Source organism: Heliangelus exortis, chromosome 2 (assembly GCF_036169615.1).
Source record: "Heliangelus exortis chromosome 2, bHelExo1.hap1, whole genome shotgun sequence".
NCBI classification, from domain to species: domain Eukaryota; kingdom Metazoa; phylum Chordata; class Aves; order Apodiformes; family Trochilidae; genus Heliangelus; species Heliangelus exortis.
In genome coordinates, this window is record NC_092423.1 from 53,829,831 (window position 1) to 53,853,786 (window position 23,956).

General features: G+C 42.6%; 1 protein-coding gene across 1 annotated transcript in view; it reads right to left on the reverse strand.

Annotated features, from left to right (window-relative positions):
• The window catches only part of LANCL2 (LanC like glutathione S-transferase 2), a 29,762-nt gene extending 6,201 nt beyond the window's left edge, over nucleotides 1-23,561 (reverse strand). Inside the window, exons 1-7 of the mRNA XM_071736201.1 lie at nucleotides 22,509-23,561; nucleotides 13,202-13,319; nucleotides 10,434-10,641; nucleotides 8,123-8,270; nucleotides 7,356-7,502; nucleotides 4,382-4,564; nucleotides 2,159-2,335 (exon numbers count right to left, since the gene is read on the reverse strand). Coding sequence (XP_071592302.1) covers nucleotides 2,159-2,335; nucleotides 4,382-4,564; nucleotides 7,356-7,502; nucleotides 8,123-8,270; nucleotides 10,434-10,641; nucleotides 13,202-13,319; nucleotides 22,509-22,718 — 1,191 coding nt within the window. The 5' untranslated portion in view covers nucleotides 22,719-23,561. The remainder of the gene's footprint in view (nucleotides 1-2,158; nucleotides 2,336-4,381; nucleotides 4,565-7,355; nucleotides 7,503-8,122; nucleotides 8,271-10,433; nucleotides 10,642-13,201; nucleotides 13,320-22,508) is intronic.
• Between the last annotated feature and the right edge of the window lie 395 nt (nucleotides 23,562-23,956).

A 23,956-nucleotide genomic window follows, 5' to 3' on the forward strand; every position in this document is an offset into this window, starting at 1 on the left:
ATACTTCTCCAGCTGTGATTACTTGGGTTTATTTGCCCTCCCCAAGCTTTATGAAAAATCATTGTAAAAGCAATTAGACAATTAAGGTCATCAATATTTTGTTGCAGAAGATGGAGTATCATTAAAGAATTAACAGTATCTTTCCTGTGTTTGATCAACACTGCTGCAGTAGCTACATTAGACATACATGACTTATGAACTGCAACTGGATCAATTCAATAGCAACTATCTATTTCTCCTTTATGGCTCCCCAGAGCATACAGGAGGCCACAAGTTCCCCTGTTATTTCCATACTTGGAAACAAACCACTGCTTACACAAAATACAGTGAGAAGATTCCAGCAAAGCAAAGAACTAAGGGGTCTTTCTCTATTCCCCCTGCAATTCAGGCAACCTGCTAGCAAGCAGATCATTCCACTAACTAGAGGGTGACTTGGCTCTAGAGGTAGAGCTATATGGGGTGTAAGCACACCACCAGACCCACCAATGTGTTCCACAGGATAAAGGGTGGCATCTCTTCCCTTCTTCCCCCCGCTCTGTTCTGTTTACATGCTTATTGGGGTATAGATTTTTCTTCTCTTGGTGGGCATGCATGTGTGTGCATGTCTTGAGGAAATCCAGCAAAAAACCCACAAACAAACATTGTGGTTCACACCGTTACTGAGAACTGATTAAATGTTTTTGGGGCCCACACAGGTATAAATCTTCAAACCAAGGTTTAATTCTTCATGTAATCTTGCCTTATATGTGAGGACAGAACATGTTCATGGCATGTTTCTTAACTACAATCAATTCTTCCCACATCCACCATCTTACTGCATACCAGCCTTTGTCATTACTGTGAGCCTGGGAACTCCATCAGAAATTTAAAAACACACCCAAGGGCACAGAAGCACAACCATAATTAACAAGTTCACAGCTTCAGCACAATTCACACATATTATAAGCCACACTAATGTTTATTAAACCATATTTAAGAAGTAGGGTGAAGGGTGGGGGACGGGGGAGGGGGGGAGAGGGAGAATTATCTTCTAGCAGAAAGGTATCTGCCATGATTTGCTACACAGCCTGAGCATGCTTGCCATCTGCAGTGGTTTCATCTCAATGCTGAGCAGCACAGGGGCTGGATGCTCTCTGTTGCCTGGAGCCCAGGATACCACAGCCCCTCCCTCTCTCTTCTCACAGACAGGTCAGCTAGGAGTGGCTCAGCCCCCTGGGAGCCTGTCTGATAATTCTGGAGAAAAGTTGTGAGGCCAAAAGTGAGAAGCACAAGCCAGGGGTCTCTGGGAGCCTTGGCATTTCAAGCTTTTCTGGTTCATTTGCATAGTAGTTTCATGACTCCTGAGAGTTAACTAGGGATTTCTCATGCTTTGGTAAATGTAGGATGAGACAAGCAGCAACTTTTTAAAGCTCTGCTGATGGAAGATAAAGTGACAGTGGAGGTGAATACAAGAGCTTTACATGCAGTGCTCATCTGAAAACAAGTCATAAATTTCCCATTAAAAATCCCAGTATTTTTAAAAAGGCCTCAGTTTAATAGCTATGAATGTAATACGAAACCTAATATCCCTCAATAAAGATGAAAAAAAAAACAACAAACAAAACCAAGCTAGTCTTATATAGAAACTAGTAACTATCACAGTCAGAGCTGACAGAAGAACCTGGACAATTTCAGTGGAGAAATTCTGAGTGTATCTTTCTATGCAATTTGTGTTCATGAAAAAACCCTCATTTAATAACTGCAATGCAAAGCTCTAGAAGTAACAAAAAGGCACTAGTTTGAAAACAAATTACAAAAGACTGCAAATGTTATCGCTTGAGGAGTTGAGAACGACTCAATGAAATAATTAGCATGACATAAAATTACTGTTATTGTTCAGGCAGGATGATTTTCAGACTGTTTTATTTTGAATACGTGTTTAGTTCCTCCTGTCTCACAGAACATTTATGAGTATTAAGATTGTGCATGCTCCAGGTACACAGAGTTGTCCAGTCAAGGTTTGAGCAAAGGAGAGAAAGTGGCTTGACAGTGGTGTCCCACTCAGACACACAGCCAGCCAGCCAGCTCCAGATCTAACACAAAACAATAGATTTCCTCTTGCATAGGCATTAAAAAGCAAAAGGGAACAGGAATTTTTTGGGGATGCCACAGAACTCACCTTACAAGCTCGGTAGAGGTACTTTTTGTCCTGAGTTAGGTTATAGAGAGACAAGAAGGAGTAGCCATTGCCAGCAGTACCATGACAGATCCCATATCCTTTTCTCAATAAACCTCTCTGCCAGATGACATCACTACACTCCATAGCATCTTTCAAGTACTTATCCTCTTTAAAGGTCTGTGGAATCAAAACAGAAAACACACATAAATTGAAGCACAAATGAAAGCAAAATCAAGAGATGTTTTGCTATTAGAGTGGGTTTTTTTCACAGGAAATTCATTGAGTTTTATCAATCCATTCATCATAGACTTGAACTTTTTTTCTTACTAAGTTGCCTCTCAATTCTCTACATGAAAAAAGGAAGAGCTTTGAAGTTTTTGTTTCTGAAATCAGGACTCAAAGGAAAAAAACTTGGCTCTTCAGCCTATATCTGTTTGAAGAGTACATGGTCCTTTGCTTCTCCCCTTCATTCCCATACCACTGTGTCACTTGATTTGAAATACAGAAACATAATTCTTCCCTCCAAAAAATGTAACACAGAATACTGGCTGTCATATCTGATCCTAAAGGTCCTGGTCTTTCCAAGTCATTCTTGCTGGTTACTCCCCATCTGCCTCTAATTCCATGTCAAAAACACATGAGAATGTTTCTTTGCGTAGCACGAGGCTCTTTTCTCTGTGATAAGTACAGGTAGGAACACTGTTACCTTGAACAGTATTTGTATTGGAAATATTCAAAAGCAATAGCCAGTTTGGGAAAAGGACCAATTTTGCAAAGTTTATTGCAACTGAAGTACATTTTGGACACAGAGAGCCAACCATGGGAGCAGAAAATAAAACCAAGTAGTTTAGCTAAACATCACCAGATGTCTGTCTTTATAAGACTACTTTTTTGCTCCCCTTTGCCTATCACTCTACAGCTCAACAAAACAAAAAAGAACAGTAACTGATGCACTGCTGTAGACTTACTCCATTTGAGATAGCATCCCCTGCAAATATGCTATTTAATAAGGTAATGGAAGCGATTAACAGGCAAGCTTCTGAAATCTACAAACTTGATTTAAAAAGTCCCTCTCTCTGAATAGCGTTTGTTGGCTACTGAGCTGTAGCATTTCCAATGATGGCCTGGCAACAGTATTTGATTTCCAGGACAAACACTGCCATCTGTTAGTGCAAGTCCCTGTGCTTAACATGAAAGCACATCCAACAAATCATACTCCAATTTTTCTTATCACTTCTTCATAAAAACAGATTATAAAGAGCAAAGGGAAAGCATCATATGCCCCATCATCTTAAAAGAGGCCAGAAAAGAGACTGCTAAACAGAACTTGGTCCCATCCCTCTTATCTCCTGCAAAACATTTTGTGCTGGGGAAAGCACTGCACTGACACAGAAGGGAGGGGGGGTTGGAAAAGCAATCTGCATTGTTAAGTCAACCTCCTACCACCACCCAAAGAAAAAGCAACTGTGACTGCAATCAGCAATGATCCAAGAGAGTCATAATCCACACTGCAGGTAGCAACACCAGTAATAATTCCATAGACCAAGCCTGATTTACATCAGACCACCCAGCGGCCAAGAGAGAATCTACCAAAGAGGGCTGTCAAGTGCAGAAATCAATGTGCAAAAATCAATTTGGATAAATATGTAAAGGCATACTTTCAAACATCATGCAAATCAGAAGTGCACAACACAAAATAAAGTGACAAGAACAAACAGCAGGCTTGTGGTAGCTCAGCAGTTATACTTATGCCCTAGAAAGGGCCCAGAATCTTTGTTCTGACATTAAGATCTCAAGAGCTAAATGTTAATGACAGAGTAATTTATGGGAGACATTTTTTGGTAAGGCACACAAGCTTAGCCTTTAGAAAAACAACATAATTCTTAAAACTCTTGGGATGAAGATTCAAAGAATTTAGGTCAATGTTCTCACACCCAGCATTCTGATATCAGATTGTTTAAACACATGGTCCTTTTCCAAAATACCTTAGAGTCTAGTAATTGCTATCACCCCAAGAAGCAATTTTACTTATTTATTTCCTCTTTACAAACATACCTACATTAAGTTTGAGATTTTTAGGTGGCAAGCCTAGCATTCTGGTTTGAGAATCTAGATCTAGAATGAAGTAAAATGCAAGCCCTACAATCTAACAGGCCTGCCTAAAGGTCTCTCTGTAAGAAAAAGAGAGACACTCTGTGTCTACAAGAACACAGAGTGATTCACCTTATAAGCTTGCATGAGCATGTGGATGACTCCAGGAGCTCCATGGCACCAGTGAACCAGTCTGTCAGTCTCATTGCTCAGTGACGATGGGTAATTCCCAGATCTGAATTTTTTATGACGCACATAGTCAATGCTTGGCTTCACCAGCTCTGTCAGAGTCTCTTGGTCCACATTTGCAATTGGCTAAAGGAAACATTAAGAAAAACATCACCAAAATCATAAATGAAAGTAGTAACAAGTCAACAGTTAATTCTATGATCTATTTTCAAGTACCCTATATATGCGCCCTTGATCCAAATACTTTAATTAAATCTGTATTAAGTGATTCAATGTCTGCTTACAATACCCTTGTAAGGAGTGTTTTTACAGATACTGTAGAGACAAAGAAATTGGGCCACCAAGTTGTTACCTGTCCTACTGGAAGTGACACAGAAAGACTATGGAATGGAAGAACTGGGAACAGAATATGGACTTCAAGATTCACAGACCTCTCTGCATGCCTTAAAACAGAGAGAACACTTACAGGAGATAAATGGTTTAAGAGAAGCATTGCTCATAATACACACTTAAAACACAATGGGTTACATATTTTGTTTTAAAAATAACTAATGTAGACAAACCTGTCCTATTTCCCAAGAAATGGAGTGTACATAGTGGCATACTTGGCAAAGGTTTATCAAGGTTAATGATTTCCATCATAAACAAAACTCCCTGAAGCTACGGGCTGTAAATCTGCATTTCCATTTTCAGAAGCAACAGGTAGCTAAGCATCCTTGTACTACAAACTCATCCTCAGATTGCTCTTCTGAATTTTCCTTATTTATTCTATTTAATTTACATTCTTGACAAAAGAACGTACCTATGAATCTGCATGCTCCTTGCAAGTAAAGGGTTAGAAGCTGGGTATCTGTTGGGACTGCAGCTGTTCTTAGTTAGCATTCTCTCTTCTACCAGTCCATTTTACAGTCTTTTCATAACAGAGCTCTATTTTCACACAGCCTATATGATTTCTGGAATTCCAGCAAGCTGTGGGAACAACTGCAGAAACCATATCCTACAGAAGCCTAATAACTTGGCTTATTTGTCTCTGTTGCTGATTTGATGTTTTACAATTTGTTTCCCACTAGCTCCAGCACATCTGCATTCAATAGGTAAGCAATGTCAAAACTGACAGTCTTACAGCCAAATACAATACTTGAAGCAGCTATCTTTTCAGTAACTTGAAAAAAATCAGAAGTTTTGATTTCACCTCAGCCAGGAAAACTTTGCCAGACTTCTACCTACCAGGTCCCTGAAGCAAATTCCACTTTTGCACTCTTCTGAGTGGAAGAGAAGGCTCCAAGGAGACCTTACAACAGCCTTCCAGTACATGAAAGGGACATACAGGAAAGCTGCAGAGGGGCTTTTCACCAGAGAGTGTAGTGACAGAACAAGGGGTAATGGCTTTAAACTGAAAGAGGGCAGATTTAGGTTAGATTTCAGAAATAAATTATTTAACATGAAGGCAGTAAGACAGTGGAATAGGTTGCCTGGGGAGGCTCTTGATGCCCCCTCCCTGGAGGTGTTCAAGGCCAGGCTGGATGAGACCTTGTGCAGCCTGGTCTAATGGGGGGTGTCCCTGCCCATGCAGAGGGGTTGGATCTTTATGATTTTTAAGGTCCCTTCCAACCCTAAGCATTCTGTGAAGCTATGAAACCTTCACCCTGCTAATCAGAAGTACACCTGAATACACATCAGCTTATCTTGAAGAACATCCCAGAGGTGATCAACCCTCACCCAAATGCTTACCTGTGGGGTAGGAAGGCTCTGGGGGAAGCTTGGTTTTGGGGCTCTGACTTTATGCCGCATCCCTGCAGCAGGAGGCAAAATGGATGGGCACTAGCAATAAACACCTTCAGTTTTGAGCTATGCAAGGCAAGTCCAGCCCAGCCCAGCCCAACCTGGCATGTCTGTCCTTGGGAGGAAAATTCAAGAAGAGCAGAGATCTCATCACCCTGTGCTTCTGAGAATGCCTGAATACAAGTCAATTCTTTGCCCAAGCAGATGAGGTTCTCAGCTCCTGGATGAGTTATGTAACACTGCTGAGCTCTTATTCTTCTAGTACTCTTCTCTAACTAAATCCATCAATACACATTTCCTCAAAAAGGTGTTGTATAGAAGTGATGAACAGTGGCCTCCACATCTCAGGTGCTATGTTGGACACTTTTTTTTTTTTTGTTAGCAAACAACCTTTTAACAAACCATTTTCTGAATTCTTTGCTAAAAATACAAAAAAATTCTCCCATTTTCCTTATTTCACGTGGGAGGGATGGGGAAAGGATGGACTCTGATATGCCATCTTCTTCTGCAGTGGGTGAGTCAACTCTGCATGACTCACAATATTTAATGTACAATGAAAAGACAGTAATCTGATGGTGCATAAACAATGATATTGTGGGAATTCTTAAAAGCAGCAATTACATGTAAAGGAAAAGATAAGCTAGGATTTTAATCTGTATACAGAGCAGCTTCTGCTTAAACCAAAAAGCACTGTGTAATTATTCCATCAGCCTGAAAAAGTAAATGAAGGATGGAGACTTTGAAGAGCTTCCTTAAAGGAACGAATATTTCTCAGAAAATCTAGTAGAGCCAGGGAAGAAAAAATGGAAGCCAGGAAGATGGGAATAGCAAGAAGGGGCTAGAGCAACTTCCTGAAGGGAGTGTAAGTGAACATAAGGGCAAAGGAAATCAGAGCAGCCCGAGACCCCAGTGAGATGGTCATTACAAAAAACAGCTGCAGTGAGGTTAAGACACATCCCCAGGTAGCTGAGTAGTAACATCTTTGCATGGTTCTGTGCTGCAGAGATTAATTCCAAGCTGTGAAACCCTGACCCAGTTGCAACACCGCACATGCATGAAAGCTGAAGCTAAGATCCTCTGACTGAAAACAAGAAATCACTGGTGTTCTAACCCAGCCCACAGAAGATGCTCTTACCTGCATGAGCATGTAATAGATTCCAGCCACTCCATGGGCTGCTCCAACATACTGCTTCCTGTGCCACTGGTACAACAGAGGACAACGATCTGTTTTCCGCTCCTCCTTTGAAAAGTTTTTCCCCGATTCAATAATAGCACCTATTACCTAAGGAAGAGAACACATTCCTTCTGTCTGTCTCACTTGCTTTGATTCAGAACATTTGGCTTTGTAACACCTAAAACCACCGTAATGAATGTAACAATAAACAGTGATGGGATAACAATATTCAATTCATTTAGACTTGAGTGTTGAGGTAGAAATGCTATTTTTCCTAAATGAGGAAAATCACATTTCTAAGAGTAGAAATTCAACAAATAAATACTTCTAATCACACTTTTCCAGGCCTGCCTTCTCTGATTCTGCTATCTACAGAACATTCATGCATTCTTCCCCACACAGAATACTCTCTCTTTTCAATTAACACTTCCAAACTTCTGTTTTCAGTTTTTTGGAAACAATTTCTCATCCTCAAATGTTCCAAAACTGGTTACATATTAGATCCCCTTCCATGGCTGGCCACAGACCCACCCGCACTGGCCTGTCTTGGTCTCAAGTGAGCAGCAAGGAAAGGGGGAAGAAATTGGAGGGATGTATGAGACTGGGTTTGCAGTTCTAGGTCCTTCTTCTTTCTAGCATCCCTCTCTGAATCCCTTGAAGTACACAAGGGTGTGATTCCAGTTCAACCTCACCAATGCTGTGTGACTGGAGAGAGAAAAGTATCTTACCTCTTTGATAACAGATTGTGGGATGGTGTCCGGACCAATTTCAGTATTCAGGTACAGCAAGGCATAAAGGTAACCTGCTCTGCCATAAAGCAGCTCATCTGGAAGTTCAGCATCTGTGCTTATGACTGTCCTTTGGAGCTGCAACAACCTGTATCAGACAAGGAAGGTAGGGGGAGACAACATCTTCTCTAGAGACCATTCTGGCCTATGTACAGCACAAGCCATCAGTCAAACCTGAAGCAGAATGAGTGCTGAAGCTTCAGACTTCCTTTCAGCCATCTCTACCTCAGCTGGCTTCCAGGTGTATGCACAGGAACTCAGTGTGCCTGCCACCCCAGACAAAAAAAACTGAGCTAGAGCCACGCGAGTGCCACTGCAACCTACCCAAGCTTCTGTGCAGATGTATGGGTGTGTGGGAGGGGTTGGAGGACACCGAAGTGCTCCCCCAACAAACAGGGAAACCTCCTGGAGCCTCTGGGAATTCTACCTAAGCGCGGACCCTTAACTGTAAGTGTGTAAAAGGAAAAAAACAAAACCAAACCAGAGCTGCCAATATCACCATTCAGCACTTCTGTCCCTAGAAACACATCTCAGATGTTTAGCAGCTCAATTTTGAAAAGGGCACTGCTGTTATGCACAGGAGCTTTGCTTGCCTTTACAAATGGAAAAACAACCAAAACCTTGGGCTGGCCATTGCAACTCTCATTTGCTCCAAAAAGACTCCCTGCTATTACTCCAATAGTCTGTGTTAGAACTGAGGTGGAGCAGAGATCTGTTTTCTAGCCCACTCCCTCCCTATATCTTTCTATTTATTTTTATTAAATTGGCAATTGATGAAACTATAGAGATGATCACATTTTAAACTGTGGGAGGGGGCAAGACAATCCAGATTAAGACCTAGCTCAGTTTCCAAATCCCACTGACTGCTATTATTCAGCAGAAATGTTAGCATTAATATCATGACTGAGCAAAAAAACTGACCCCAATGACTTGCTTATGCTGTCACTGCTTAATCCCATGGAAAAGCCACTTGCTAAAAAAAGAATTTTACATTTATTCTTCCTTGAAACTACACTTTGGACTTAGAATTATTTTTTTTATAATGTCCACTGTTAATTTTTATTATTGAAATCATAAACCGGACTACAAGGTAAAAAGTTAAAAAAGCGCAATCGTATATTATAGATGTCAAAATGTAATCTAACACTCAGCTGGTGTCATGTTTGTAAATAAAAAGGGAAGAAAAGAAACAAATAATCAAATTAACCTCTTTTTCAGTCCTCCTAGAGATGACTTTCCAAGGACAGGTGGCACCAAAAAATTTACTGCTAATCTCACTTTGCTATTCTTACCTTACAGCAACACTGCTTTGTTTAGCTGCATCCAAAATGACATGCCCAAGTTTACTAAAAACAAGAACACCCAGACCTACCATCTGAAATATTCATTCAGGAACAGCATCGGATATTAATCCCACTAAGATTCTAGATTAGAAAGAGACCAATTATATTCCCAAACACAAACCAGAATGGAGAAGACAAGCTTAGTCTGCAAATTCTGTCAAACTAAGGTATGCTTAGCAGGTGGATTGCTCGTGCTGAATGAATACAAACACCGAAGGGCTCCAATGCTTCCAACCCTTTCCAAGGTACAGCAATCAGCTCTGTACCAGCAAAGTTCATCCAGAAAGCTCTACATCCAAATGGTGATTTCTCACTACATTTGTTACATTGAGATTACTTTGAAAGGGAGGTGAATGTTTTTTTCAGGCAGTCCTTCACATGGATCCTGACCTAAGTAAGTGCCTGGTCTTTGACAGTTCAGCAAATACCTCCCTCTTTGCTTTATTAAATCTTTGTTACATATCAACCAATGTACCATGTTTCTGTCTGGATGTTCCCGGATCCCTGCAGTGTATATGTTTTGTAATGAATCTACAATGAAGACCCACTCTTTATAGGAAGCATCATATACTGCACAAGCACGACTTACTGCCCATTATAAGTTTACAGCTTTTGTTAAATGTCGCTTTGATGTGACAAAATAGAAGTGTGCATGCACCACAAATATGCCCAGGACATCCTGTCCTTATGGTGACAGGAGGACTCAAGATAACCTGCTAACTGGGAATCAAGTCTAAGCCAGCTTTCACAAAGATAAAGTCTACTTTGTATTCTTTTACTGAAAACATATAAGGGGAGAAAATGCCACATTTTTCAATCCTGTCCTCCAAAACTCTACCTGCTAATGTTACTGAACCAGTGCTCCCTATAAATGAAAGGCATAGCTTTTTCTACCATTAAGCACTTACTTGGCAACACATTCTTTAGATTCACTGTCATTTTTCAGCTTGTGATAAACCACTGCTCCCACTGCCAGTGGCCCAGCATCACCACAGAGGAAAGTAACTCTTCTGCCATTCAGATTCCGAAGGATTCTCTTCACATAATCAAGAGATCGCTGCAAATGACTCTGGTTTTTTGTGACACGGTACAATTGCAGGTATAAGAGGGCAATACCTGAAACAATCACATTAAAAAGAGATAGTTTCATCTACTTTTCCTTCTTAGGAGATCATATTTCTCTCTTAACTGCCTGTGAACCAGTCACTCAAATTAAAACAAGTATTTGGGCACTTAAAGCATGTCAGTCATGGGTTCTAGCTAATGCAATGGGAAGGCACCAGGACTTCAATTTACATTTCAATTTGGATTATGACAAAAATTAGAAAAATAAAAATAAAGAAATCAGGCTGAAGCCTAATAGCAAACTCCCAATTTGCAGAGAATGAAGATTTATGACACAGGCACTAATGTATGGTGAAGAAAGTACTGAAGACCCAAAAAGTGGGGCTAACAAGCATGTGTATGACCAATACATTGACTGTACAATACTCATTTATTAGATGCAAGAAGTGACCTATTTTCCATTTTATTTGTAAAAGGATCTTTTGGTAAGTTACTGAATTCAACTTGCCAAGTTCTTTATAACCTTTAAATGTATTTCACAAGATTATGAGCCTCTACAAGTTAAGCTGTAAAAGCTTTGTACAAGCCAGAAAGCAAGTAAGTCCTCAGAGAATGACAGAAGATAATATCCAGCTTCATTAAAGTCATCAGTTTTCCATTAGAACAAAACAAACTTTAAATACTGCAATGATGCAGACCGAAGACAGTGAAACAAATCCATCGAAGTAGATTTTCATTGGCTAACTGCAAGCATGCATGTACAAAGCAAAACATTTACCTCAAGACCATAGGGCATCTAAAACTCACTTCTGAATGGGGAGAGCACTCTCCTGAGCCACAACTAAAGCTGAGTACACACAAGACCCATCTAGCTCCACAGAGAGGCTACCTGAGGTGTACACAAAGAACAGCAGCACCAGAGTGCTGGAACATCCTCACTTGCTCTCCAGAGTGGCTTTGAACAGGCTTTTCTAGAGGAGTCCAAGAGAAGAGCTGCAGAGCTTGGAGAGCCCAATTCAGTAGCATAGGAACTTGAGGATTATTTACTGGGATTTCTGTAATGATTTTATGCTGCTCTTAAAATGGCTCCTCCATAAAGTCTGTCATACACAGAGCCCATCTTTGCATCGGTCCCATGATTGTTATATGCCAACAGCACATGCTCCAAGATTTTAAAGATGTTTCACAGACTACAAGCCAATGCTCAGGCCCGTCCTAACAACAAGATTTGTCTACACTTCATACGTAATAAGCAGGGGCAATTGTTGTCAGCATTGGTTTTACCTTCTGATTAGCACACTAGAAAAATGCTTCAAGGAGCAAGCTTGAGAGAAAGTATTTGCACTAAGTATTTTAAAAGTCAGATCATTTAAATATTTTTATTCAGAGTCATGTCCACAGGAGCCTTGTACTAAGTTTAGAACTTGCACTAGATGTAGTTGATCATCCTTTCCTACAGGATGGAAAATCCCTACTCTCAGCTCTCACTAGACTGAATTACTTGTTCATCTATCTTGTTTCAAATAATAACAGCTCTGTTAATTTTAGCTTATGACTCATTTTGAGCATGCTCTGGCTTATCAGCTGTAACCTCAGTTGTCAGTCACAGTGTCAGAACCCCAGGAGCCTTTTAATGTCAGGATGAGAAAGCCCACCACTGGACATCTTCTGCACTCACTCAGGAGCCACTCACTTTCAGACCCTGAGACACACCTACTGTTTAAGTCCGAGTTGTCTAAAACTTCCCCACCTATCCACCCACAGCACCATCTGTACCAAAACATCAAGAAGAAAGCAAATAAATTTCACCCTTTTGTTGCCAGAATTAAGCCTGAGCATGGGAAAAGCCTGGAGAGTTTTCACAAGCTGCTCCCCCTCATGACATTAAGATAAAAGATTTCCTCAGGGCACATTTCACACGTGCAGTGCTAAAGCACAAGAAAGCCTGACGTGTGCTATACAGAGCAGGAACGGGATATGCCATTGTAATAGCAAAGTGGTACTTGAGAGGCCTTCATGGAAAAGCATAGCAGCAGCTTGAAAAGCAGTGGCCACACCAGATTCAACAACAGCAGGCTCTGCCTAAAGGAGCAGAAGGGCTCATTCACATTTGGACAGCATCACTGATGCAATGCTATTATGGTGCCCAGCAATAACCAGCACTTGCATGTGCCTATTCATCTTCACCTCCATACTTCCCCTCCTCACACATTCACTTTACCATTTTTTTACAGAAATAACAACCACAACCAAACTATCAATATTCCAGACTCCAAGCTGCTGGGCATACAACACCTGACCTCCAGTTACTCCCTCCAAAATGATTAGACAACTGTTAACTAATAGTCATAGGAACAGAAAAATGTAAAAATAATTAATTTTAAGAAAACCTTAAAGAAACAAGAAGTAAACTGGAAAAATCCACTTGAAGTCAAAAGAAGTTATTTCAGACAGCAGTGACCAAGGGTCCAAAGTTAAAAGAAAACAACTCACAAATGCCTGTATAAGCCTATTTCTGCCACTCCTGTCAGAATACCAGAACCTCCTCCTGTGAATAAACCCCATTACATCATTTAACAAATGCACTTCAATGTGATTGTAGCTTTCTCACCAGTCCAGCCAGTGTAGGCAGAGCAGTCATGCGGATCTGCTGTCTTCAGCCCTTCCTCCATTTGTTGCAGAAGGTCCTTGATTTTTGCCTGGATCCGTTTTGAGAACCGAGCACTGACCTGAAAAAAGGAGACAAGAGAGTGAAAGTCGGAAAATAAAAGAATCCAAGAATGAAAACTATCTGCTTCATTTTCTTGTTTGGAAAAAAAACCTAACAAACACCAAACAAAACCAACAACTCCCCCAGAGAAAACAAACAAAAAACAATTGGATGGTAGGTAGTACATACAGCAATCATCAGTGTCAACGTGGTTCATCTTCAGTGTGTCCCACGTAAAGCATTTTGATTTAGCAATAGAGTAAGTTACTACTCTAGAAAAAAATTTCTGATGATACTTAAAAAGTTACATAAAGAGCTGCTATGGACACTGTGACAGGATTTTATTATATGCTGCCTCTTAACTTGTGCTCTTAATACAGTAAACAAAACTTCTCTGAGGTAAAAGTCAAACAGAAGCAAACTGAACACAACTATCTGCTGCCACTCCATGGATCAGTACTCCACTGAGAGTCCTGGTACCAAGACCATGTTAGGGACAAATACAGCCCAGAAATCCTACAAGTTTCATGCTCCAGCTTCTTGCTCACATCCCGCAGGAAATGACTAAAAGACAAGAAATATTTATATTTGAGAAAATCAAGTCAAATCAAGTCAAAGTCAAGCCAGAATCTTTAATGATGTGCTCAATCACATAATCAACGACATATTCTCATTTTTTTCTTAAATCCCAGACTTCTTTTGATGTCCCAGCCTGTTGTCACCACACAGAGGGCAAGCTGTCTTTCTCCCACTTCTTTGCTGTCTCCTGTCCCTAAAACAGTATTAGTTCAAACACATTTTGTGATGGTAGGATAGGAAAGAGGATATTATACCACACCACTCCAGGAAGAAGATAGAGCCCCCTTAACTTTCTCCAGTAGCTCTAGAAACAGCAACCAATCATAGCAAGCACCCAATGTCTATTGCTCTTTGGCCTTAATATGGCATTAAGCATCTTTTTGTTAGGAGACTATCACCCACACACACAACATTCCTCCCACCCCTTTGACTAGTTCAGTGAGGTTTCAACACAAAACAAAATCTTTCCCAAGGGCAGGGCTTCTCTCCTTTAGAACAGCTATGCCAAGGCTAAGGCATACGGTAAAACAGCACGAAAATATCCACGTGGAAGCATCCAGGCATAGCACTGTTTTATCTGATATGAGTTTCAGACTGCTGGCTTATTTACCTACTACACATTACAAAAAAGCTGGTTACCTTTTTGTTCTGACAATACACCTACTGTTACCAAATCAGGACATTTTTTAATCAAACACCAGATCAATTACCTTGAGGCAAGAAGGGAGCACTAGGACACCAGGAAACCTGGTTTCTGCTTTGAAACCTGTTCTGTACAAATAATTTAGCTCAGGCTGGCACATCCATCTCTTTAAAATGGGAATTCTAATTTACTTATCTTGACTCTGTGCTTGGAAAAGCAGAGATTAAAGGATTATTTTATTACTATAATAATTACTTTTTATAACAATATTTTTAGTATTACAATAATTACTATCAGCCCAAACAAAGCCACTCCCCAGCTTACGAGGCCCAAGAAAATTTTCCCCAGCTACCTACTCCTCGACCTTTTTCTGTTGCTCTGAAGCTTAACTGAGCACTGTCACTACTCATTTTGTAAGATTCCACTATAAGATTATAGCATATGCTTGTGTGCACTAGAATAAATGAATTACCTAAAGAAAAGAACATTGAAAGGTGTCTTTAGAAGATTTACAAGCCTTCTTCAAGGAATCTTATGGCATCATTACAGCTTAGCATAAAGCATGCTAATTCATGTTGAGTGCAGATTGATTTTCATGAGAAGCATATTCATTTCATAAGGATGTTTCCAGCTGGCATCCAGCCTTTTCTACAGGTAACTCTTGCTATTCCTGTCAGGAGGAACAAGAACCAGGAAGCCTGATCTCCGATATCCAGTGCTGTATCTAGTCCTGGGTCACAAAACACCAGATGGTAACAGGAGGTAAAGAGTATCTAACTAGAAAAGGCAGTGTCCAGGAATTCCACTGCAGCAATAGAATTCCTGGACAGAATTCCTCTGATGCTGTAGAAACAAAAAACATAATCCCAACCACTGCTCAAGTTTTATATTGACAAAACACAAAAAATGAGAGCTCATTCTTCATCATATCCAACAGAACCCTGCACCATATTGACTATGATAAAAAGAAAGGCACACTATCAGCATGAAACATAGAATCATATAATCATAAAATTACTTCAGCTGGAGAAGACCTTTAAGATCAAGTCCAACCATTAGCATAGCACACTGTCACATCCACCAGTAAATAATGTCCCTAGGCACCGTATCAACACATTTCTTAAATACCTCCAAGGAATGACAACTTCACCATTTCTCTTAGAAGCCTGTTCAGTGCCTGACAACACTTTCAAGTGAAGACATTTTTCCAAACAGCCAACCTAAACCTCCCTTGGTGGAGGCCCCTTCCTCTTGTTCTACCACTTGTTACTTGGGAGAAGAGATTGATACGCAGCTTAGCACAACCTCAGAGCTTGTAGAAAGTGATCAGGTCTCCCCTCATCCTCCTTTTCTCCAAGCTGGAGACCTACAGTTCTCTCAGCTGCGCCTCGTAAGACTTGTGCTCTAGACCCTCCACTAGCCTTTCTTTGGACAAGCTGCAGAACCTCAATGTCCTTCAAAACAAAACAGTGCAGAAAAATGCAAATGTGTTAGTTCTGTAAATTTATTGTTTTGTGATTTATTTGAACCATATCACTTTTTTCAATGCAGGGACAGGGAGGCTACAAAGCTACATTCCAATCCAAAGTCTTTGATAGCAAACAAAAACACAAGGAATGTAAATATATGTGTAACATGACTCACCTTTGGCACTAACAACATGGTGTCCAAATCATGTTGTCTTTAACAGTATCTCTTTCCCCTATTGCCATTCTTTCAACTTTAAGATTCCTAAAAAGAACTTAAATCTTTTGTAAACCCAGCACTAAAACTACACACGATTTACAAAAAAATTCACCATGATGCAAACAAAAATACTCCTAAAAGGAAAGAACATTTTACTTTACGTTGATATTACAGGCAACATACTATTTCTTACTGACCTACTTCTCCATTACAGCCATTTAAAGTCCTGTGGGCCCATGCACATCTAGACCAGATACCTCAGTACTTACATAAGTCTGACAACACCACCATGAGATCTCATGGCACTTGAGGTTAAAAGTAATACTCGGGTTTGACAGATATGAGGTGATTTACCTCACTTGCCTTTGCCAAAAACATTTAGACACCAAAATGTTTTTTAGTAACACCTCTCAGCATTTATGTGCATCACGACACATCTATGTCAAGTAACTTGTGCAGAGTCACGACAGGACAATGGAGGTCTGAGCTCAGCTTTTTCACAAGTTGCCATAGTACCAGTCTTCCCTACCACCACCAACTCCAAAACAACCATGATGCTATTAACCCTGATTTGCTATTAACCCTAGTTTACTCCATCAATTTTTGGGCAACTGATGCTACATCAAAAACTAGAGTAACGAAGGAAGCAATTGATTCTGCAGAAGCAGCGAGGAGATGGCCTATACACCCAGTGCTACCTACTGAACACGCAAACTACACTATTCTTTCTTCTCAGTTCAAATCAGGGTAAAAAGAGATATTTCCGTGAAAAGTGGCTTTATTGTTAGAGATGTGCTGAGCAGGAGACATAATACTATACTGGGTTTTCTTTCAGCAAAAGTGCATTACTCAGAGAAGAAAGCTCAATTCCAGCTGGCACTATGGTGAGGGCTAATTCAAAAACCAAACTTACATGGAAGGCTGCATGAGGGACACAACGAACACTGGTAAAGGTGGAAGAGGTGGGGAACGACTCTGCTCTGCTGAAACAAGAAATCCTGGCTGTCCTGAAGTCACTGGGAACCCTGCCACTGACTGCAAAGGAGCCAGGTTTCACACCCACGCATTGGAACACGGGTTTGTTGAAGCAGAATGAGGTCTCACATTCACCTCCACAGAGCTCCCACAACAGCAGACCAGAAGGAATGGCAGTTGGATCCCACATGCAGAATCTAGCAAGGTTAGCTGGGAAATGACCTGCTTTTTTGTACAGAAAAACAAGTTTTACTTTGTTTTTACCAAAATCAACAGACTGTTGCAGCTCAAAGAGCAGCTTTCTTAACTGAAAATACCAGAAACTATGAAAGCTCATCAAACAGGCTCTGAAACAGTTAAACACAGCTCTCTGATACTATTCAATTAGGTCCGTCCAGAAACAAATGCCAGATCTACAAAACCACATACTGAATAAATTATGTGAAACAGTTCTGTAGAATATTCTGCCCTCTTTTTTTAGTGATCTAGTACCTAGTGCTGTACATGTCCTAGTTAATAAAAAAATAAACCCAATAATAATAATAATAATTTAAAAATAAAATAAAAAACAAGAAGAAAAAGGGAGAGAGGAGGGAAAAAGAGAGAGAAATAAACAATTCTGGGCAATATATTACACTGCTACAAGTGGCTTCTAAGTATTAGGCTTTAAAGCAGGCATCATCCTCCATCTCAGAGGAGAAACAAGTGTGAAAAACAGCATTAAAAGCAATCCATTTAAGCTACAGAAAGACTTTCTGAAAGCATGTAAGAACTAATGAGATTGCCTCTCTCATTTTGTGCAAAAGGAGCTATTTGTCTCATTGGTAACTAGGCTGAAAAAATCCCAAACCTAAAGATTTAGGTTTCATAGGGTCATAAAAAGCTTCAGTTTACTGATAACAAAAATAAACACAATTAACAAGCACTGAGAAACATTACCCTATGTTTTGGGAAATGGAAGCTGATAGAGCAAAAGAGCAATACTGAAAATCACTGGTCTTGACACTAGCATGTTACTTCTTTAAAATTAAGAAAATCAACATTGGTTGCAAGCAGGATTTAAATTCACTCACTACACAGAGGTCTCCACCCCAACTGGAACACTTCTAGGTGGTCCACAATTGTAAAAAAAGACAAAACCCCTACCAATACTGTCTAAATTATTTTGATACCCAGACGGCAAGTATATTCCATATATTGAACTCGGAAGCATATCAGTACCCATTAATGCCCACACAATTAGCCAAAATAACAACTCATTAACTCACACCTTTGTAAGATAAATCTAGAAACTGATCAAGAGTAGATGGAAGTGAGAGAATTTAATCAGAACTTGGCTTTTAATTTTAAAAAGGATCTTCATTTAGAACTAGCTGTCTGAAGTCAAACAGGTTTAAATATGCAGTCATTGTCCTTAATAACAGGAGGGGATTTCACTATAGAAGCACTGGAAAAGCATGAAGTGTATTTGATACTGACATGCATGATGAGGAAGGAAAGAAGCAGCAGCTGTTCCTCTCAGATTGTACACACTGACTGCCCTGAATTAGCAATACACAGTGAAGTTCAGTGAAATGATTCTCAGTTCAACCAAGACTACCACCAAGCAAAACTAACTTTCCTGCAACAGAAAGATTATTTTCAGTACACCAAGTCTTCTCTCAATTAAAACAGGACACATCTGTGATGGGGTGCCAGGAAATATCCAAAGAAGTGGCAATCTCAGTAAGCACTGCTACCCGTGCCACAGATTCAGCAAAAAAGTGGGACGATACATTTACTGGCTCTAGAGATTCGATTTTGCCTCCAGTGTGAGGAGTGGTATGATTCCCACTGGTGTAAGGGGTTGTAGAATCAGTCTCAGACCAGAGAGAGCTAGCTGCTTTCAGCAAGACAACTAAAATTGCCAGTGAGACAATCCAATACATATAAAAAACACCTTAGGGAGTGGAAGGACGCAATGACAAAGTACTTCAGATTTAATTCTTTTTTTCATATTTTAAAAGAGAAGACTGAAAAGCAACATAAAGGAATTATCAGGAGATTGAGAAACCACTAAGAAACTAAGCATCACTAAATCTGCTAGATGAAAATCTAAGTAAATATTTTGTTTCCCCACTAACTGATAATCTTTGCAAATAACCACCACTAGCTTTAATTTAACAAACTGATTTTCCCATAAACTAGGGATTATGCTTTAAGTCTATAGCTATTAATTTCTCTGCTTCCCCTTTTTAAACAAAGGTAACATTTAAAACTACATTTCTTAATCATCTACAATTGATGCTCCTTGGTGAGTCACTACCTTCAGCTTTCTCAGACAAGTTACAGAAGCAATAAAGTCCACAATACTTCCCAGGTGAAGGAATATAGTTAAGAAAAAGTGAGTTTCAACTACATAGGGAGAGTCCACCTAGACTGCCACGTTTACTGTGACAATTTTTGAGCAGACAAATCAGCAGCCTTAAGTTTTTCTCTTCTCCTGCTCCTGTATCTTCTAGCTGCCTGAATTGTACCTGGTGTATACAAACACTTCCATGTGCAGCACTTTGTCCCAATTGTCTCACATTTCAGACAACGACTTGAAGAGCTTCTCCTTCTGTCAGACAAGTGAGTTTTAGATGGCTATTATGGCAGTTTATGAAATCAAATGGAGGTATTAATAATGCATTGCCTTCCATGACAACAGCACAGCCCCAGATGGGAGAAAGAAATAAAGCAGTGCACTTCTGAAAGCTTCTCTCATTTTTATGAGACTTGTGTTACTGTGTACAGTGGTTTTTAGAACTGACTTCCTAACCTGTTAAAGTAATGTTGTCTTCACCAGGGCTTTAGGTAGGCAAGGATGTTTCTCTGATGAGACTGAAGCCTGTTAAATGCAAAAAAACCCCATCCCAAACCAAAAACCACAAACAGCAAATAGACCCCAAAATACTCATCAGCAAGTCTCATAAAAGTCAGGGTAGTACTAGGATGGACAAGATGAAAATGCTGCAAAGATAAATACACATAAATATACTCATGGTCCAGAAATATGTTTGACAATTCCTTAGATTTTGCAGGCACAAAACCAAAAGAAAATGTGCACTCACATGTCTTCTCCTGTGAACTGCAGAGTTGAAAAAATTCAAAGACCACTGAAAGTTGCTGTAGTCACAGCACTTGGATGCAGTACAAATTATCATCTGTTTTCAGAGAGGCTTCATACCTTTGAACCTAACAAAGCACAGATACCACCTTTTTTGAAGTAAGTGCTCAAAGATATTTTCTGAATAAAGCTCCACAAATAGCTGCCAACTGCTACACAGTAAGAATGAACCTCATCCACCACTGATGCTGGGCAAAAAAAGTTTGCACCCATTGTAAAATAGCATACTCATCTTCAGCAGAGCAAAACAGACATTCCTAACATAAATGAAGGTCTGAAAATTATTGACTTAAATAACATCTCTGAACTTGGAATAGTACAAGAGTATTTTTCAGAAACCTGAAGTAATCAGAGTTAACTATTCTGCAATACAGACAATATTTAAAAAAAAACAAAACAAAAAACCAAAAATAGCCAACCAAAAAAACACCCCTAAACAAAATTAAGGGTGCTCACCTTCCTCCAATATCAGCTCTCGTTTTGGAAAGCTGTAGTCACCCTAGATCAGCAGTAAGTGCAGGCTTTTTTTCTCTTTTAGAAAAATGGACATCAAGTGTAGAATCTAAAGCAAGTACATAAGAATGATGACTGATCTACAGAAGACCTTAGAAAAAGATTCTTGGAATGTTTTTTTCCAACTTAACAATTCATAGCTATACCTGTTCTGCCATCTCCTTTATACTTCTGCCTTTATACTTCAATTTACCATACCTGAATGTTTCTTCTGTACAAATACAAAACAACAAAGAAATAACATTCTTAAAAAAAATAATAATAAAAAAATAATAAAAAAATAATAATAATAAAAAAAAATAATAAAAAAAAATTGTTACCAGCACTGCGTAATCCCACCAGGAATTTTTGTAAGAAGAAAGCAGAATTCGCTTCCAAACCTATCCTTTAACCCTTTCCAAGTGCTAAATTCTTGTTTTGACAATTGCAATTAGGTGTAACAGTAAGACACCAGTCCTCCTAGGTATTCTCTTAGCCATACACAACTTCAGAAACCTCAGCTGCAACAACTAGTGAAACCTCCCACTGCCTCAGGCAAATGGTGAGCTGATGCTGCCCTGCCCCATTTTAGGATGCTCAGGAACAATACTGCCCCCACCACTAAGCATCACCACCCTCATCCCACCCTATCGGTAAATCAAGAGAATTTCTTATTGCCAGAAGCAGGAAAATACAGAGTTGAGATTAAAGGTTCTCCTTTATTCACTCTAGTCAACAGTCAAGTGAGTGAGGAAAGGTGGCTTCCCGGCCACACCACTTCTAGCAACGTCACCACGCAGTGTTTTTGTCTGAAAAATGACAAAACAGCACGGTAGTAAAAGATGAAGCTGCTCGGGGGCTAAAATGACAGAAAGTCCATATTCTGGTTCTCCTGCAGTTGAAGCCAGGCGCCGTGGTAACAGGCTGGAGCAGCTACTGTGCTCAGAAGCCTAAAACGCACACAGCTCTCCAGCCAACTGACCGTGATTTTGAGACGTAGAACAGGGAGAGCTTGGTGTGACCAGACAGACCTTCTGCGGGACCGAACTGACTGCCAGGTGCCTGTCAGGGTGCACCTCAGCTTAAAAAACGTGTGCCTGTGCCGGCAAACACATGCCCTGGTGCAGGCACAGCGTTACCTGAAGCCTGAGCGTTGCTACCACCTGAGGGGAAAAACTCATCTTTTCTGGATGAGTCCTCAGCCTTTCCCATCCCTGCTCCATTTCTCTGGTGAAACTCGGGCAATTGGTAAGTGCTGTGACCGAACTACCAGCACCAGTGCACAGGCAGCACTGCCTTCAGGCCCTGTCCCGCGTGGTGAAAATAAACACCTCACGGCAGTCACCTCCACCGATTCCAAGCAATACGCCAAGACTGAGCCAGCGCAGAATTCCCGCTCCTGCCCCCCGCTTCTCCCCTCAGGCGCCCCTGAGGCCGCTGCCCCCCGGAACGGCTCCCCGCAGCGGCTCGGACAGGCCGCAGGCCGCCTCCCTCCCTCCCTACCTCCCGCCGCCGGAGGCTGCGCGGGCTTGGGGCCCTGCCGGAGGCCGGCCCGGGGCAACACCCATGGCCACCCGCACCGCGGGGCCCTTTCTGCTGTAATATATAACCCCGCGGGCGACACGGAGCCCTGGGAGCAGGGACACGGCGCCTGCCTGCGCGGCCGCCCGCCGCCTGGGACTCACCTTCCCATCGGCGCTGAAGGGGAGAGACTCCTCCTCCGGCGGCAGCGGCGCCGTGTCCCGCTCGGTCTCCGCTACACTGGGGGCGGCCGCAGCTCCGGCTCCCGCTCCGTGGGGCTGGTAGTCGGGGTAAGGGTTAGCGAAAGCCCGCTCCTCCATCTCCGCCTCGCCGCCCAGCTGTAGCTTCAGCCTCTTGGACATGCTCTCTCCCATCTCAGCCGGCCCCCGGCCCGCCTCCCCGCACGGCAAGCCGGCGGGGACACACTCCGCCCCGCAGAGCGGCGGATTTACAGCAACGCGAGCGCCGCGGCAGGCAGCTTCTCCACGGCTACAGCCGGCGCTCGTCCGGCGGGGAGGGCAGGGGCAGGAGCTGGGAATAGGGCAGGGAGGGCGGCGAGGGGCGGCCCGCCCGCCCCGCGCTGAGGCTGCGGTGTCAGTGCCCGCGGCCGCTGGCCCATCTGGGCCGCCTCAGGGCAGAGGCGCCGCTGGCCCCAGCCTCGAGCCGCCAAAGCTCAGCTCGGGAAAACGAAAGGGAAGCTGCGACGCCGCGTCTCTGCCCGGCGTCCCCGTCAGCTGAAAAAGGGGAGCGAGGAGCGCGGCGAGGGCATCACACCCGCAGGGGCAGAGCGCGGCCGGGGCCGCGGGCAGGCTCCCCCGCAGGGAGAGGCAGCCCACCCGCCCGCGCAGGCTGGGTGGAACCGCTGCAAAGCCCGCCCGAGCTCTTCATCGTCCCCAGCCGGGGCGTCAGTCCCTCCGGCTGCTGCTGCCGCCGACCGCACGCCGGGCGGTGGAGCGGGGCTCCCGCCGGCTCCTCCCGCCCGTCCCCCCGTAGGGGGGGCGAGCTGTCTCCCGTCGCATCTCAGACGAACGGCAGCAATAGCAGGAGGGGAAAGGACAGCCCCAGGAGCAGGCAGTACGCCACCAGCTCCTTCGCCCGGGTCATCCGCACCCTCCCCCGGGCCGCGCTCATCCGCCGGCAGCCCGAGGGGCCTGCGACCCAACCCTCGCCCAACCGCGGCGGGAGCGAACCGATGGTCACCGCCTCGACGCCCGCCCTGCGGGGAGGGAGGCGGTGACCGCCCCTCAGCCGGTGACTGGAGGCAGCTCCCCGAGGAGAAGGCGGGGGGTGGCATCCTTCCCTCGTCCCGCCCTCGGACTGTCGTGTCGGGCTGGTTCATTAATGTGGGCGTGCTGGTTGCACGCTCCGCTCTGCTGCAGGCGAAGGCGCCCACAAAAGCAAAAAGAATAAAACCAGTCCCGCAGCTATGGAAGGGGCCGGCGGTGGCACCTTGTTGTCTCCAGCCTGTGACTCCCCGTCGGCAGGTGGAGAAGTACTCCGGCGCTCGGCGTGGTGTGAGGGGAATTTGCATCCCGCCCCGGGAGGTGCAGGGGCTCGATCCTGTGCAGATCGAGTGTTTCTGCTTGGCAGCCAGTCCTGGGGGGTGAGAGGA